Source organism: Notamacropus eugenii, chromosome 6 (assembly GCF_028372415.1).
Source record: "Notamacropus eugenii isolate mMacEug1 chromosome 6, mMacEug1.pri_v2, whole genome shotgun sequence".
NCBI lineage: Eukaryota > Metazoa > Chordata > Mammalia > Diprotodontia > Macropodidae > Notamacropus > Notamacropus eugenii.
In genome coordinates, this window is record NC_092877.1 from 223,077,789 (window position 1) to 223,094,996 (window position 17,208).

At 37.4% G+C, this 17,208-nt stretch overlaps 1 protein-coding gene across 5 annotated transcripts in view; it reads right to left on the reverse strand.

The window, feature by feature from the left end:
* TPP2 (tripeptidyl peptidase 2) overlaps window positions 1-14,169 on the reverse strand; it is a 96,621-nt gene extending 82,452 nt beyond the window's left edge. For 4 of the 5 annotated variants that reach the window (XR_011969886.1, XR_011969885.1, XM_072622020.1 and 1 more), the window contains exons 1-5: window positions 13,807-14,168; window positions 6,108-6,236; window positions 3,568-3,663; window positions 2,111-2,215; window positions 491-615 (exon numbers count right to left, since the gene is read on the reverse strand). Coding sequence is in view for 3 of the 5 variants with exons in the window: in XM_072622020.1 (XP_072478121.1) it covers window positions 491-615; window positions 2,111-2,215; window positions 3,568-3,663; window positions 6,108-6,236; window positions 13,807-13,971 (620 nt within the window). In the remaining 2 variants the exon portion in view is untranslated. Of the gene's footprint in view, window positions 1-490; window positions 616-2,110; window positions 2,216-3,567; window positions 3,664-6,107; window positions 6,237-13,806 lie in introns of all 5 variants that reach the window. The other variant, XM_072622022.1, reaches the window with a different exon arrangement.
* Window positions 14,170-17,208: the final 3,039 nt, after the last annotated feature.

Here is a 17,208-nt window from a genome sequence, read left to right on the forward strand (position 1 = left end):
ATCACTAATGCCTCTCTCACTTGTAGCAGTTACCGTGAACCTAATGCATCCTATAACATCAACTGCCAAACATGGTTTTGTGGAACCAAATAATCTCAGTTAAATATTCACAACAGAATTTCTTTAAAAAGAAGTACATTAATAACAATTCAATTTACAAAATCATCATGTTTAATGCAACTTAACATACCCATGACTTTAAAAATGTAGTTCCCAAAAGAATAATACAAATATTTTAGTGCACTTTCAAGGTTCAATCGCTTAAAACTGCACTAAGACTTTTGAAACACCTTGTAAATCCAAAGGATGCAATTTTCCCCAATATTTCTTACAAAAAAAAATAACTTGGTCTTCATGTAGTTTGGTCAGCAGAATTACTGCTATGTAAGACAATCATCAGGATATTTTGTAAGATTTAATTATGCTCTCGACCATATTTAAACACTCTTAAAAATGATTAAAATATATAAGAGACATAGAATTGGTTTACCTCCAGGTTTCGCCATCATGCCAAACTATGCAGTCATAGACAGGGCCAGGGTCACTATATTTTTTTTCAAAAGAATTTAACAGTTCTACTTGGCTTTGAAGTTCCTCCTTGATTAATTTACTTAACTAAAAAAGATAACACAAACATGCAAATTTTTGGTACATTTTTGCTCCTAAAGAATGAATATATACTACTACTCTATTTCTCAGCACACTCTGCATAAATACAAGATTTTACATGCTCTTGCATTTTTCTTGATTTTATACTCTATTGTATGAACTCGACTACAGAAAAACAAAAGGTCATTTTGTTTTCTTATCCTAAACTGTGGTTCCATCTAATGAGATGGACATAAATTAAGTTCTCAAACCTAAGTTATGATAAGAACATTTATCTTCTCTTATTCCTACAACAGTTAATAAAATAAACAGCTACAAATGCTCTCTAATCAGTTTTACAAGCTATTTTAAGAACTGGTTATAAAAGAACTCATGTTACTTAATATACAAGCTCATATTACATATACCATTAAAGATCTAAGAAAAAAAATCAACTCCTTAAGCATTCACAGTAGTTACAGAAACCATAGGTCTTCAATTCTTTTCAACTTAATAGGTTAAAGAAAAAAAATAATATTTATTGGATCAAGTCAATCTCTATTCTAGAATTGTGAACTCATGCATAAATCCAGGATGTTTGAAAAACATCTGAAATGAGATATTTAACAAATGGTTAATGGAAGCCACCAAATCTATTACTAAAACTTTTTTTCAAAATCTAAAGCATTCAGCAATGCATACATAATATTCCTATCATTCATCAAAATAACCAATGGTAAATCAAGTCTATTAGAGTTAGAAAATGAGATTTCAAAATAAATCTAAATAAAACATTAAACTGACATCAGTGGGCTTCACAGATAGAAAATGTGAAAATTATTTTGAAGACGGGACTACATAAAAACAGTTTTGACAGTAAGTGCACAAAGCTTTCAAGTTTGTTACATATTGCATCCATATCTACAGGTGATAAAAAATGAGCATGAACTGCTTTCTACATTAAATTCATAGAATTACTGTGAAAATAAAATGAAGACATCTCAACTCACTGAAAAAAACTGCTGCACAATTACAATTTTTATACGGGGGGGGGGTCTAATTTTTTCAAAAAGATAAGCGCTGCCACATATACTTAGCATTATCTGAAATGTTTACAAAATATTTATCCTAATGATTAGTGAAGGAAAAGATAATTCTCAAATGTGTCAAATCACTGTTTTAGTCTTGTCCTTTAATTATGCTTAATTTTCCATTATTTAAAAGTTATTATCCCACCAATAAATAAGTGGCAGAACAACAATTTTTGTTTTATTAGGACACAAATGAAATGAAACCAAAACCCCCTTTTAAACTAAAATTTTGTACAATACTTAGTCAAAGATCATATTTAACAAACTAGTTTAAGGTACAGAATCCATATCAACTTTAAGAGGAGGAATAGTGTTACAAATCACAAAAATAAGCAAACCGCTCTTTAAGAAAAACTTCTAAAAACAGAATTTTCATTCCCTAAGAAAGCATAGTCTTTACCAATATTTTTATCTAAACTATTAGCACCAACCTGAGAAGAAGAGCTGTTCGCAGCATCAAACTCTTCCTGTTTCCTACAGGCTTCTGCAAGCGCAACTCGATGAACAGGGTCCCAAATTTTCTCCTTACGTTCTTTCTGAAAAACAAAGAAATTTCCTAAAAATTATACGATGTTTTTACTATTTTAGACAATTTTACTTGCAAACCCCATTGCTATTACATTTGGAGGCTTACATAATTAATACAGACAAAATGTTACTAAAGTTAGCAAGTCTATGAATTAAGTAATAAAAAGATTTATGGCATTTTATTTTAACAAACTGAGTCTCCTATTTTTATTCAATTACCACAACTCCAACTATTCCAAAATCAAAATCTGCTGCTTTCCAAATCGAAATGCTATTTCAAATCGAAATTACTGAAATAGGAAACTATACTGTTTTAGTTAAAAATGTAAAGTAAGACCATGTATAGTGACTGCCAACTAATGAACCATAAGGAATGTAATAAGCAATTAACAGCATTTGGAAGTGAGTTTTTCAATAACTTTAAACTTTCACATACTTAAAAAAAAACTATTTTGACTTTACAGAATAAAGTTGAATGTCAATGGAAATATGCTGAGTAACTTCATTACTGTCAATTTTTTCCTCACTCAGATTGAGTTAGTATTAGCTAAGATTCAGTTCTGATAATAAATGGCATGTCTTATCTGAACAAAACAAAACAAAAAACTAGTAACACATGCAACTATTAATGCAGTTTTAGAAAACATGTATAAATTCTGAATATCAAAATAAATTTCAAATGTAAAAAGGATATTACTAGTTAAAGAAAATTGGGTTCATTAATTTTTAAACATAATTTTTAAACAAAGGTTACAAAGACACTGAGTGAATTGTCTCTAGCTTGCATATAGTATCTAGCTTGTATATAGTAAATGAGCTCCCAATTAAAATGTAATTAAACAACTCAGAATAGTTCAGGGAAATACTAAGTTCCCTTTCCTGACCCATCCACTACTTCTACTAATAACCTACTTCTTATAATAACCATCTCTTATTTTTCCAACACTAATCAGACAAAGTTTATAAGGTTAGAACTAGTGAAAAAAGACAACAAGGAAGGCAATGGTAAGAAGTAGAAGTATAGGGGAGTAAGTCAAAATGTAAGGAGAAAAAGAGAATACAGTTCCTAAAAATGACAGCCTTCATGTCTTCTAGCAAAGACTTTTAACTCTTAGAGAAGTCTAACAGCTACAGTGATTGGCATTCTAAAGAAAGCAAAAATATTAATGTTGATGAGATTATACAGGAAAAACATTTTCAAGTGGAAAAAAGGATTCATCAGGGTAAGAAAAGAGTAAATATGATATTTAGTGGCATTAATTTTTATTCATTACCATTAACTTTTATAATATAATATAGTATAGTATATATTATAGTATATATAGTATATATTATAATATAATATAGTATAATACATTACCTGCATCCTCTCTTTAAGAGCCTTAGGATAGAAGTCATAACCATTTTTTATACCAATATGGTATTTGCCTGAGGGATTTGTCCAATTTGTTGGAATCTATGAAGGGGGGAAAAGAATTTGTTTTTTTCATTAAATGTTATCTCTTACACATCGTATTATGAAATTGAGATTAAGATGAATGTTACTGTAATAACAAATATGATCCTAATGTGACAAGTTAGGTAGACTAGGCCTCTTCTTTCACAGGGAGAAGGGGAGACATACAAAGACAAGTGGTGTGAACAATAAACATCTGAGTTCTGAAACTGACACCAAAAGATTCAACAAACCCCTGAGTTCAGCCTTATCTGATCTACTCATAACAAGTGCATTCAAAGGTATGTATGGTTTGCTTATCATTTTAAGGGCTAAAGATTTCTTTTCCTATCTCATATGAAGCTCCAAAAATCTCATGATCTTCATGCTATCTGTAACCAGTCTAGAGAGAGCAAGTTGCCTATGTACAATTTCCTAGAACCTGACCAAATAAAGTTAGGTCACAGAATAAGGTAGAGAGACGTCTTACACTCTTTGACTATGAAGTTAAAACAATGTTATTTGTAGAATTAACCTTATTACTTTACAAAAGTCATGCCCTAAATTTTCCTGACTTCTTAAACAATGAACATGCTTTAGTCGCTTCCTGATACCTCTCTTTTTCCCCTTAGTCTTAGTGTTAGTTGTAATTTCTGTCACTATGCTCAGCTATAACCTTCTTACTCTTCTGTTTGCTGCTTCCAAACTAATATATGCAAGAAAACCATTTAACCAATGAACATATCATTTAAGAGAGAAAGAGAGTTAAAAGGAACCTTAGAGTCTATGATCAAATACCAAGTAATAACTGATTTTGTTAAGAAAACAAAAAACTGTTATGTAAAGACTACTCTCCAATCTCAAACAATTAAGAACAATATTAACATAAGTTAGAAAAATCCTAAATGAATAATATGGCTGACTGGAGGAAAGTTAGAAGCACTGCTTGAAAAAATGTATTTCTTGCCTTCATAGAGGGACTGTGACCGTGAAACACTGTAGAAAATGTCAGAATTTTCTGGTGCTAGTTTTGCTTAACTTTTTTTCTTGCTCTTTTAAATTCTTCAATTTCTAAATTAGTATATTCATCTCTTAGAATTGTGAGATTATCTTAGACTCTTCATTCTTTCTCCATGGATCTGATTGGTAATGCAATCTTGCTGTTTCTATTTCCACATGTTACATTATATCCAACTCCTCTTTACACACACAGCCCTTATAGTTCAGGCCCTTATCACTCTTACCTGGACTACCGCCAATGCCCTAATTGTCTTGCCCTATTCTAATTCGTCCTCCATACAGATGCCAAAATGACCATTTCTCTCCCCTACTCAAATTTCAGTGGCATGGAGGGTAGCCAGTGTAGAGGTATAGAGAGGGTACATGTTGTACTCTATGTGAAGAATAGAGAGAAGTCTAGTTTTGCTAAACCAGAATGTGAGAAGGGGAGTAATATAAAATCAGGTTAGAAAGATAGATTGAGACCAAATTGTGAAGGGCTTCAAAAGCACAACAGAGACACTAATATTTTTTTTTTCCCAGAGACTAACCAAATAGAAGCAAATGACTACAGGAGATAGTAAGTATTATTCAAAGACAAACAATTGGGAAAAAATGGATAAATATACATAAAGTATCTCATAAGTTAAATCAGTTAACCTGAGAAGCAGATCAGAGAGAAGCAATTTAAAAACTGTTAGAGTACCTGAAAGCCACTGACCAAAAAAAAAAAAGTCTAGACACTTCAACAAATCATTAAAGAACACTGCCGAGACCTCTTTGAAGAGAGAGCAAGGCAGAAATGGAAAGAATCCACGAATCATCTCCTAAAAGAAACTCCAAAATGAAAATTTCCAGGAATATCATAGCCAAAATCCAGAGCTTCCATATAAAAAGGGGAAAAATGCTAAAAGCAGCAAAGAAGAAAGAATTCAGTTACCAAGTGATTATGCATTGTTTTAATGATCACAACTTTAAAGATCTTTGGAATATGATATTCCACAAGGCAAACATTCTAGACTTACAAGCAAGCATAACTTAGCAAAACTGACTATAATCCTACAGGCAGAAAAATAGATCTTCAATGAAACCGAAGAATTTTAAGCATTCTTATGCCTGTTAACTCCCTCTCACCTCATCTCTATCTAAGAGAATCCCTAACTTACTTCAATACCCAGCTCAAGCACCATCTTTTTACATGATGCCTTTCCTGAACTGGGCAAGTCACTTAACCTCTGCTTTAGATTCCTTATCTATAAAATAGAGATAATAAATAGCACCTGTCTTCCCCAGGTTGTTGTGAGAATAAAAATGAGATATTTGCAAAGCACTTTACAAACTTTGAAATGCTATTAAAAATGCTATTATTATTCTCATCATCATTCCGTAGACAGCCTGAAGTGATATTATAAGGACACTAAGAACATAACATGAAAAAGTAACAGTAACAATAAATAAAGTATTACCTTAAGAGTTCTTCCTGAAAGTCCAACAATTTCCCCATCTTTTGATTCTACAATTGTAGAAGTATTCACATCACCACTTCCTGTTGTATCTATGATATCAATGATTTTAGGTTTCCCATCAGTAGTAATCTGAAAAACAAGAAATTACTTTTGAGTTCAAACTTTTAGTTAAGAGAGAGAAATTGCTGTACAGAAAACCCAAACGACCAGGATTCTTGTAATTGGATTTTTAAAAAATCCTACAAGTAAAAAGATTGACAAATCCCAACTAGAGTATTCAATCATAGAAACATTACTGAATAGATTTACTGCATTGAGGTGTTAAGATTTTGGGTTAGTATAATGTGAAAGACAGGACACTAATTTTTTTGCAAACTGTTTCTTCTTTTACAACATGACTAATATGGAAACAGGTTTTACATGATTGCACATATATAACCTATATTAAACTGCTTACTATCTTAGAGAGGGAGAAAATTTGGAACTCAAAATTTTATAAAAAATGAATGTTAAACATTGTCTTTATGTGTAATTGGAAAATACAAAATATTAGTTAAAAGAAAAAGGAAGAAGGATGAAAGAAAATAGTCAATTTATTAAGAACACAATGGATTGGTCCAGAAACATCTTTAATTATCTAGGGCTATATCTGAATTAAGATTCCCCATCTATATGGTCCTCAATATAAAAAAAAGGTTACTTTCTAAAAGTTTACTTCTCAACTCCTGTTTGAAGCTAAGAATGTATTTTCTCCAAGAGAAATAATGCAATAAAGGATTGCTAAATACATTTTACCCATTGGCACTAGGAGAAAACCTGATCTGAATTTCAGTCTGGGAACCTGGGATACTAGAGAACAGTCCCAACCAATGACTGGATAAAGGAAATTCTCTTCTTTCTCAAGAATTCCCCATCCCTCTTAGCAGCTGGGGGGGAAGGAGGATATCCTCCAGACCCCAATGCCAGCTATTGTTGATAGGTAAGTTCCTTACTATGGCAGAGGAGCTATGGCAATCAAGTGTTAAGAAGGTGATGTTGAGCCTCAGTAGGAAGACAGCCCTGCCCTGACATCTGTTTATATTAAAGTCATGTTTTAGTTTCTTAGACTGCCTATGCTAGTAATAATTTAATGATGCAGAGGTTGTACACTATCCTTGGTGGACCAAAACTATAATAATCCACAGATAAAAGCAATCAGACAATAACCATATTGTGGAAACCAGACCCAGCTGAAAAAAATTAATAAATCAGAAGAAGCAGTATCCAGTTCATACACAGCATGCCACCACTATGGCATTCCTTATATTCGTAGGTTTTGAAGCTATTAGTAGTGGGGAGAAAAGGCAACAAGAAGAGACAGAGATAGAGATGGGAATTGAAAACAATAAGAGATAGCTTCCAATGAATTCAGAAAATCCAGTAACAGCACATACTAAATAAACAACATGGTAAAAATGATATGCTTGTTTTAAATATAATGTGGAAAAAGGATGTCCTACAACTATTAAAAAATGCTTACTGTCCCTTGTCTTAATCAGTCACTTCCAGTGCCCTAGCAGAGACAGAGATTAGAAAATGCATCACTGACAAAGCAGACATGAATATTTCCAAGAAGAAAAGCTTATGAGAAGTAGTATGAATGAAGTTTACTATAATTTAGGGGTTACTTTTTCATATATCCTTATTTCAATCCATTTTATTTATATAAGGATTTAACTGTAAACCCTTGTGGGTATATCTTAGCTATAAGAGGCAGCACTGGTGTGTGGAAGGAGCATCAGACGTGAAGTCAGGAGAAGCCTCCGTCCCAATTCTACATTTTTTTTGACCACAGGCAAGTCATTTAATCTCTCTGAGCTTGTTTCCTCATGGGTCTAACGGGTATAACATCAATAGTAGCTATTTCACAGTATTGCTTTAAAGATAAACAAAATAATCTAAGTGTTACAGAAACATTAAAAGTCATATAACTATTTGCTATTATGCAAATCAAGGAATTCCTGAAAAGTTGTGGGTAATCTAACTTCCTATAAACGGATTCATTTCCCTAGGTGACTTAGATTTAAGAGTTGGTTTATGTTTGTTTTGAGAAATTGAAAGTAGTTTTTAAATACTTTTTAATTCATAAGTCAAATAAAAAATTTAATGAACTTTGAATTCTAATATAATTCTAACAACTTTATTTAGAATTAATGTCTAAAATATAAATAAATTAGCTATTAGTGATAAGACTTGAGAGGTTCTCCTTTGAATCAAGCACCTCAGCTTTAGTACCTATATATTGTGATGTCTATTTTCAGTTCTCAGGGCTTTCTATAAACTTGCCTTCAGGTTTCTGTCAAGGTCAACTGGATTAGTGACCCCCACATAAGAGAGGTGTTACTGTATTATTTTTTTCCTCCTAAGTCACTGCTGAATTCTTTCACAAGTTTTCAATACCTGTCAAAGAAAAAGGTCAAACATTCACTTGCTACCTGGGTTCCACAAAAAATCCTAGATTTAGAGTTGAAAGTCCAGAGAAGTTAATCATGTTGTCTAAGTGAGTTAGGCAAATATATGTAAAAAGTGACTCAGCTAAATTTAAAACTGGGTCTTCTGACTCCAATGTTCTCTCCACTTTACCCCCGGCAAATATTTGAAAGAGTGTTTTAAGAGACATTTCTCTTAAGATAAATATCATGCTATACTTGGGACGATTTACTTCCAACATAAAAAAAGCATCACACTAAATACCAAATCTATTTGTCACAATGATCATTAAATTAGCTCAATTAATGACAAGCAGTTATTAGTGATTCTCAACCACTCAAAGGGCAAAACTTTTTTCTCTTCTCTAAGACTGTCATCCGGCCTTTTCTGATCAGTTTTAATACTAGTCAACTAATACTGATATCCAGGTTTATAAATACAAAGAAATATTTAAAAGAAAATAATAAATGCTTGTCACAGTGGATCTCCACTCTAACCTATCTAGCCACTACTTCTCTACACATACCCTGTACTTTAATCAGGCTGGTCTCACAGTTCCAAGAATGTACCACTTTAGCTTCCTTACTTTAGAACACTGGTATTTCCCTATCCTGGAATATAATCTCTGTTCCTCTATCCAAATCCTGTCTAACTCAGGCCCCACTTCCTTCTGGAAGTCTATAATAACTTAGTATTCATAGACTCTGAAAGCCTACTTTTACCGTATATAGAATCTGTTTTGTGTACAGTTTTGAATTTACCTATTAATGCAAATATCCCCTCCTAAGGATTATCAAATCTAGTCAACAAACATCTATGGAGCACCTCTTGTATGCCAGGCACTGTAAGCACTGGGGAAACAAAGGCAAAAAAAAGTTACTGCTGTTAAGGAGCTGCTCACAGACTAGTGGCAGAGGTAATCATAGAGGGAAAGCAATAGAATTTAGGGTGATTCCTAATGGCTTCTTGTAGAAGGAAAATTTTAGTTGGGACTAATGGAAGTCAGGAAAGCCAGAAATGAAGATGAAGAGAGAATTCCAAGTATGGAGGGACAGCCAATGAAAATGCCCAGTCAAGAGATGGAATGTACTATAAAAGGAACAGCAAAGAAGGCTTGTGTAACTGGATTGAAAGTAGAGGGGATCTTAGGTGCAAGAAGACTGGAAAGGTAGGAAGGAATCAGATTATGAAGCATCTTAAGAGCCAAACAATGTGATCCTGTATCAAATATTAATATAAAATATAAAATGTAAGCTCCTTGAGAACAGAATTGTTTTGCTTTTGTCTTCATATATATAGCATTTAACACAGTGGTTGGCACATGGTATTTGTTTAATAAATGTTTATTGATTGACTACATAATGGAAACCGGGACCATAGTAAGTGTTCAAATACTTGATGATTTATTTAAAAATTTTTATTTTTCTTCTTCTCTTCTGTTGTTCTATTTTCCCCTTTTCCCCTGAAAATGTCAGAAGAAACACCAAAACAGAACTGTGCCTGGGAGAAGCAACAAAATGTGAGGTGTTAACGTTAGATTCTCATTTTCTTCAAATGGCATACTTACTTATCTTGAGTAAAATTAAGATTCTTTGTCCTCCAATTTGTGCTTTAGAGTGATTATCAATAGTAACTGTTGCTGTTTCCTTCCCAGCCTGATGTCATTTTTTTTTCTGTGCCTCATTAAAGGGGCCATGCCCTGGCTACTTCTTAAAGAGGCCTATTCACTGAATGGGCTTACCTCACCCTAAGTGAGTTCCTGAATAGAACTCGGTCTAAAGGGGCCAAGGTCTCCCATAGCATCCTGGGTCATCTCCAGTCATCCTGATGAATATCTGGTCACTGGATCCAGGTGGCTCCAGAGGACAAGTGAGGCTGGTGACTTGCACAGCCCTCCCTCACTCAAAACAAAGTCAAGGGCAAGTCACATCATCATTTCTCTGAAGTGCGTTCTTTGGCAATGAAGGATGAACACAACATAAGCTACTGCTCTAGTCAGAACCTCATCACCTTCAACTACTAAAACAGCCTAATTACTCTCTTACTCCCTCATTGCCCAATCTCCAATCCACATACCACAGAGCTGCCAAGCTGCACAGTTCTGAGCATATCACATCCTGCTCAAGAAGTTCCAGTGGTTTCCTCTTGATTCAAAGATATAATGCAAATTCCAATTTCAATTTTAAAGTCCTTCACAGTCTTACAACTCTAAGCCTACCTCCATGGGCGTATTACACTTAACTCACCTTTAAACACTCCATGTTTCAACCAAATTAGTCTACTTTTTGTTCCTCATAGGTGATATTCTGTCTCAGTTCTTTTGTACCAGCTGTCACCCATGACTGGAATGCACTCCTTACTCCCCTCTACCTAACAGAATTCCTACCTTCCTTCAATGTTCACCTCCTATAGAATGTCTAGCCCGATGCCCACCCCAGTATATGTTTTGTATTTTATTTTCCATTTACATATTAACCCCAGCAATCACTTTTAAGACAGGAATTGTTTCATTTTTGTCTTTTTATCTGAGTATAGCATATAGGCATTTGGTAAACACTTTTTGAACTGACTGAATTGTCCCTTTTACAGACTTTTAAACACCACAGAATGAATGTTCCTAGAAGATGAAGTCCAGATTTTCATTTAATTTCATCATTTTATCTATCACATTTTAATTATCTATTATGTTAATATACCCAATGTATAATCCAATAAGAACTGAAGCTGAGGATATATTTAAGACCCACAGCAAGTGTCTGCCAATAAATACTACTACTTTAAACATGAGTGATTACATAACACTATTTTTCTTCAGCACTTTAAAAGCTCATATGTAATTAATCTTCACCTATAATTAATTTTCAAAGCAATCCTAGGGAAGCAAACATTGTTGCTTTATGGGATGAGAAAAAGAACAAGGGGACAATTTGATGGACAAATATTCTATATTCACTGAAGTAAACAAACATTTATTAAGCACTTACAAAGCATTGTATGAAGACAGAACGAGAAAAAAAATTCAATTTTTTGTCCTCAAGGATCTAACATTCTAAGGGTTTAGGAACAAAATACAGTGGCTTCTAAAGGTCTTCATTTCTTAAATTTTCTTAAACATTTATTACTGATAGGGCAAGCTAACCAGTGAACTACTTAGTCCTTAATAAAATTTATGAAAGCTAATGGGAAGACTGACATTCTCAATGACAATACTAAGGAGGAGATTTCTGAAAAAAAATGATTTTAATTAGTGTTAAGGCAATTGTGAAATATTAAATACTTTAACAGATCCTGCAAACAACCTGGAGGATTCAAATATATTAAAAGTAACTCTTACTATTATGTTATCAGAGTCATAAGGATCACAAGATTGTATAGATTTACACCTAAAAGGGACCTCAGAGATAAAACCTAAGTTTAAAACCTTGCATTTTACAGCTGAGGGATCTGAGAACCTAGAAATAGCAGAAACCACACAAATGGCAAGATTTTAGAATTCTCTGTTTCTAAATCCAGAGCTTTTGCTCTGTTTTTTGTAAAGTGCAAAGCATTTTACAAATATTGCTTCCTTTACCCTAACCACAGCCAAGAGAGTTAGGCGATATTAACCTCATTTTTACAGATGAGGAAACTGAGGTTAGGTAACTTGTCCAGGGTCACGCTATCAGTAAGTGGCTCTAAATGAATTCGAACTCAGGTGTTTCCGATTTCGGATAGAATATGTAGTCCGATGAACAGCATTGCTTCCTAGTGGGAAAGCTCAGTAAAAGCATCTCACTCAAGAGCTAATACTCAGAATGCTGCTACTTACCTAAACCTTCGTTCTCTCCAAGGATACCATAAAGCCAAAACGCTACAACACTGCTGGAGGAACGATGTTTAGTTACAAAGTCCACTCTCCTCCCTTCTAAAAACAAACAAAACCCAAAATTCTGAACTGAACTTTTAACGAGATTCTCTTTCGAATTACTGCAAATCACCAAACTGACAGTGTGTTTAGCAGCTCATACAAAAGAAGTACTAGTGTTGAGTCCTTAAGAACTAGCTGGGGAAACAAGAAGTACAAATAGTAACTTTGGAACAAAAGTAAGTAAACGATATAAAGTAGCAAGAAGAATACAAAGTCTGGAGCGAATGTAAAGTGACAGAATGATCAAACGGAGTGTCTTTAGTCAGAGATGCCTTCTTTCAGGAAAGGCTTGTTTCTTTTCCCATTGGACCAAAAACAAAAAGCTAGAGATCCCAATCCCTGAGTTCTCTGAATATTGCTACTGACCAGCAAATCCCATAGCTATCTGTAAACTTTAAATGCTTTTTTTTGGGTCAGAATGCTTTTAACTACAATAAATGCAAGAAATATTCTTTTATTTGCATTCTTTTTTCCTCTGAAAATTTCTTAAGGTTTGGTTCGCTAAACTTTTAAAACAATTATTTAAAACTTGCATTCTTCCCTCAGGTTAAAAAGAGTAACCTCCTGGGAACGATAACCAAAATCTGACTCAATTTGCCCTCCCCAAGTAAAACACTGAGATTTACAGTACCTTGACTTTATTTCGCCATTTTATCTTATGCAACACAGACTCCAAACAGATTGCAGAAAAAGGAAAGCACTAGGTTATAACTTAAAACAAACAAAAAACCCAGAATAGGCAAAACTAATGGGAGGGAACTTCCTGGAAGCTGACAGCCTTCTCTAAAGATAACTCAAAGCAAACCACATTTTCACATTGAATGCAAAGCCTTCCCCAACACCGACCCCCACACCTCCCCAACAATGCCACGCAAATAAAAACCAGGATCTTCAAAGATAAACTCTTCATCATTTCGATTATCCGCTGAACACGCTCCTCCCCACTCCCAAGATAAGACACCGAAAAAAACTGAAAGCTCGATCACTCGTGGTGTCCAGGGGCTTCGGGCCAGTCAGACCACCTGGCCGGGAGGGCTGCTGGCAGTGCCCGCCCCGCCACTATGGTCCATTTCAGGTCCTCCTCTCCCCGGAGCCCCGGAGCTCCCCGAGCCCACGGCGGGCGCGCGAGTACCAGTCCCCACCCACGGCGCTGCGCGCGAGGCTGTCCTCCCGCTTCCGCATACAGCGGCCGCGACCCCAGCAGCCTCGGGGAGCCCGAGAGGCCGACTGCCCCGTATCCCCTTCCCCGACAGCCCCTTCCCTCGCTGCGGCCGGCCGCCAGCATCTCCATCCCTGGGGCTGCGGCCTCCGGGGCGCTCTCACCTGCATGCCCTGCGCCCCCGGGTCTACCCCGGTGTCCAGCACGGCGATGAGCACCCCTCGCCCATCGTACTCCGGGTAGCGAGCGAGAAACGAGGCGGCCCCGGTCTCCTTTTTCGGGAGAAGCCCGTGAAACGGGAACGGCTCCTCGGTGGCTGCGGTGGCCATGGATAGGTGGCGCGAGGACGAGGACGAGGCAAACTGCCAGGCGGCGCGCGGAGCAGCTCGAGGACACCCTGCGGCTGGGGATGGGGGCGGAGAGAGGAGGCGGGGAGTCCGAGGTCCCCGGCGGGCCAGCCAGCGCCTTCCATGCAGAGGCGCGCGGCGGAGCGCGAGACCGGGGCGCCGCCAAGGGGAGGGACCGCGCCTCCGGGCTGGCCAATCACCGGCGGTGATGCAAGCGCGGGGCGACGCAAGCGCGGGGCGACGCGCGCCGGCGCGTGACGTCAGCTGGAGCGTTTCCATGCCTACGGCAGAGCGGGGAGAGGAAACTGGGAGAAGAGTGTCTCGGCACCTTCCACTCCCGGGACCGGGAGACTCGAGGGCCCTGGTGGGGACTCAGGTCACCTGGGAACGTGCAGTCCAAGGAGAGCCTTTGAAGTTCCCGGGCAGATGACTTGGACGTGAGCTAAGGGATTGGCTGGGAGCTGACTTCCGTCCGCTCGTACTGTCCACCCTCTAACGGCTAGAATCGGGTTTCCCCATCCCGGGGACGGTGAGGGTGGCTTTCCGGGCTGAAACCTCCGTCCTCGGCCGCCGGAGGCTGGAGGGGAGAACAGGCCCCAGCGCACGTGCGCGTGAGCGCGAGTCTGTGCGTCTCCGTCCGTCCGTCCGTCCGTGTCTCCTCTCCGCAGCCCCCGAGCTTCCCTCGAGGGGCCCTGCCCTCCTAGGACAGACAGCCCTCCAGTCCGCTAGTCTTAAAGCCTCGTGTTCCCAAAGCAGGGAGTCCCCCCGAGCCTCAGTTACCTCCTTTGTGAAACTAAGGTGGTGTAGGGGCGTGGGCACGTGTGCACCTAGCGCCGACTTGTCGTTTGTAAAACGAGGGGTGTGCGGTGCCCCTGTTGTAAGGTGTGTGTACAGTCGTAAGAACGCGGGCCCTGGTATCGCAAGATTCGGGTTCTGAAAGTCATTCATTCGTTCACTCAACCGTAGTAAGCGCCTACCCCGTGCCTAGCACTGTGCTATGTTCTGGGGATGCAAAAAGGAGCTTACAGGCTAATGGGGGAGACACCACGTAAACCCATATATACGAAGCTAACTATGTGCAGGAAAAATGGGAAATAATTGTTTTCTAAAAAAGGGAAGCCCTGGAATTAACAGCGGTTGGGGTAGGCTTCTTGTAGATGGTGGGTTTTGGGTGGAGACTTAGAGGAAATCAGGAAGGTTAGTTGTCTGAGAAGAAGGGAGAGGGTTCTAGGCATGGAGACATTCTAGCCAGAGAAAATGCTCAGAGCTGAGAGATAGAGAGGCTATTAAAAGGGACAGCCAGGAGGGGCCAGTGTCCCTGGATATACACAAGAGTACCAGCTGGGAAGTAAGGTCAGTGGAGGGGATTAGACCTTGAAGGGCTTTGAATGCCAAACAGAGCATTTTGTCTTTGCCCCTGGAGGCGATAGGAAGCCAGTGGAGTTTGGCTTATTGAGTAGAGAGGGCTTGAAATGATCAGACTGGGATGTGTATGTGTTTCAATTTTGTTTATATTCTCTCATCATCTAGTTTTTGCCTAAATTAGACACTTCATTTATTGAATTGAGTTGGAAAGCAGCTGACAAGAGACTACAATTCATTAAATCATGATGAGATGAAAACAAGTTAATAGAGAGGCAGTTTGGTATGATGGAAAAATGGCAGGCGTCTTTGTCTTGGCTCTGTCACGACTAAATGAGAGACCTTGGGGAAACTTACTTAACTCCTGGAATCCTTGGTTTTCTCATCTGCAAGAGAGGGAGAATCCTTGAACTTGAGAGCTGGAAAAACTTCAGAGGTCTTAGCAGCTAACATTTATATAGCACTTTAAGGTTTTCAAAGCACTTCACATATATCATCTCTCATTTTTTCCTCACAACTGCGAGTGGCTAAGAGTTAAGTGATTTTCCAAGGGTTATACTCCATCTAGCAGAATTTGAACATAGGTCTTCCTAACTACAAGTCCAGTCAGTCAGTCAATATATATACATGTGGATTGAGGAAAGGGTATTAGAATCAGCAGTTAAGAGATTGTTAATAACTTTGGAGAGAGCACTTTAGGTTGAGTGATGAGGACAGAGACTAGACTGGACAGTTAAGTGAGTGAAAGGAAAGGAAGTGGTGGTATGTGGTGTGTGTGAACATATAAACTACACACACACACATATTTGGAACAAGCTAAGAAGAACCTATAAATATTTACTCAAGTTTGTGTTGGATGGTAATCTATATAGCTATTATGTTCCAGGCCTACTATTAAGCAAGCTTAATAATGACTGAAAATTTTAAAAAGCAGTGGAGGAGGGTTAGCTAGAGCCTAGAGTCAAGAGGATCTGAATTCAAACCTGGCCTCAAATACCTACTAGCTATGTGACTGTGGGCAAGTCACTTAATCCTGATTGCCTAAAATAAAAAAAGAAAAGAAAAGAAAAAACAAAACCCAAACCAAACCCAAACAATTGAAGATTATAGGAAAGGTGGAAAAGATGCATGGCATTGTAATGCAGCAAAGAAATACCTCAGGAAAGGGAATGCAAAAATTCACCGGAAACTTAGAAACTGCAGCAGACCAAGAGGAGGGGAAGGACCGAAGCAGGTAGGGATAGTCAACAAAGCAGCCTTGCTAAAGGGGCTGAGGATCAGTGATGTGATGGACTACGAACCCCCACGTGTAGGTAGTTACCGCACTTCAGAGCAGGAAGTACTGAGTCAGGCTTCCTGATCTTCTGTTACTAATTCTTCAATGAAAGCTTCTGCCTCACCCCAAAAACCAACTGACAAATTTTCAAAGCTGTTACATATATTTCTCCAATATTTAATGATTCTTTTCTTCAATAAATATGAATTTGTGTGCTATGAATAATTTATGTGTGTAGATTGTTTCTAAACACCTAAGTTTGTTGTGCAGTGGTTAAGAGTTCTTTGAAATTCTACCACTGATATAAAGGATTTAAAGAAGGAATAATGAATTAGCTTCTATGTTAAGTCCAAATCTTGAAAATTCTGAGACTTGGTTTTTTAACTAACAATCACCAGGTGGGCTTTGATTTGGTATCTTCTGTTTATTAGGCTTGAGTTTGTATAATCAATATACTATCATTACTTTCTTTTTCTTGTTTTGAAAGTCATGATTAGCAAAACAAATATATTTGAACACATGATTAATAAGAAGGGTGAAAAGTAGCTTAAAACTATTGCAGAGAAAAACTAATTCACTAC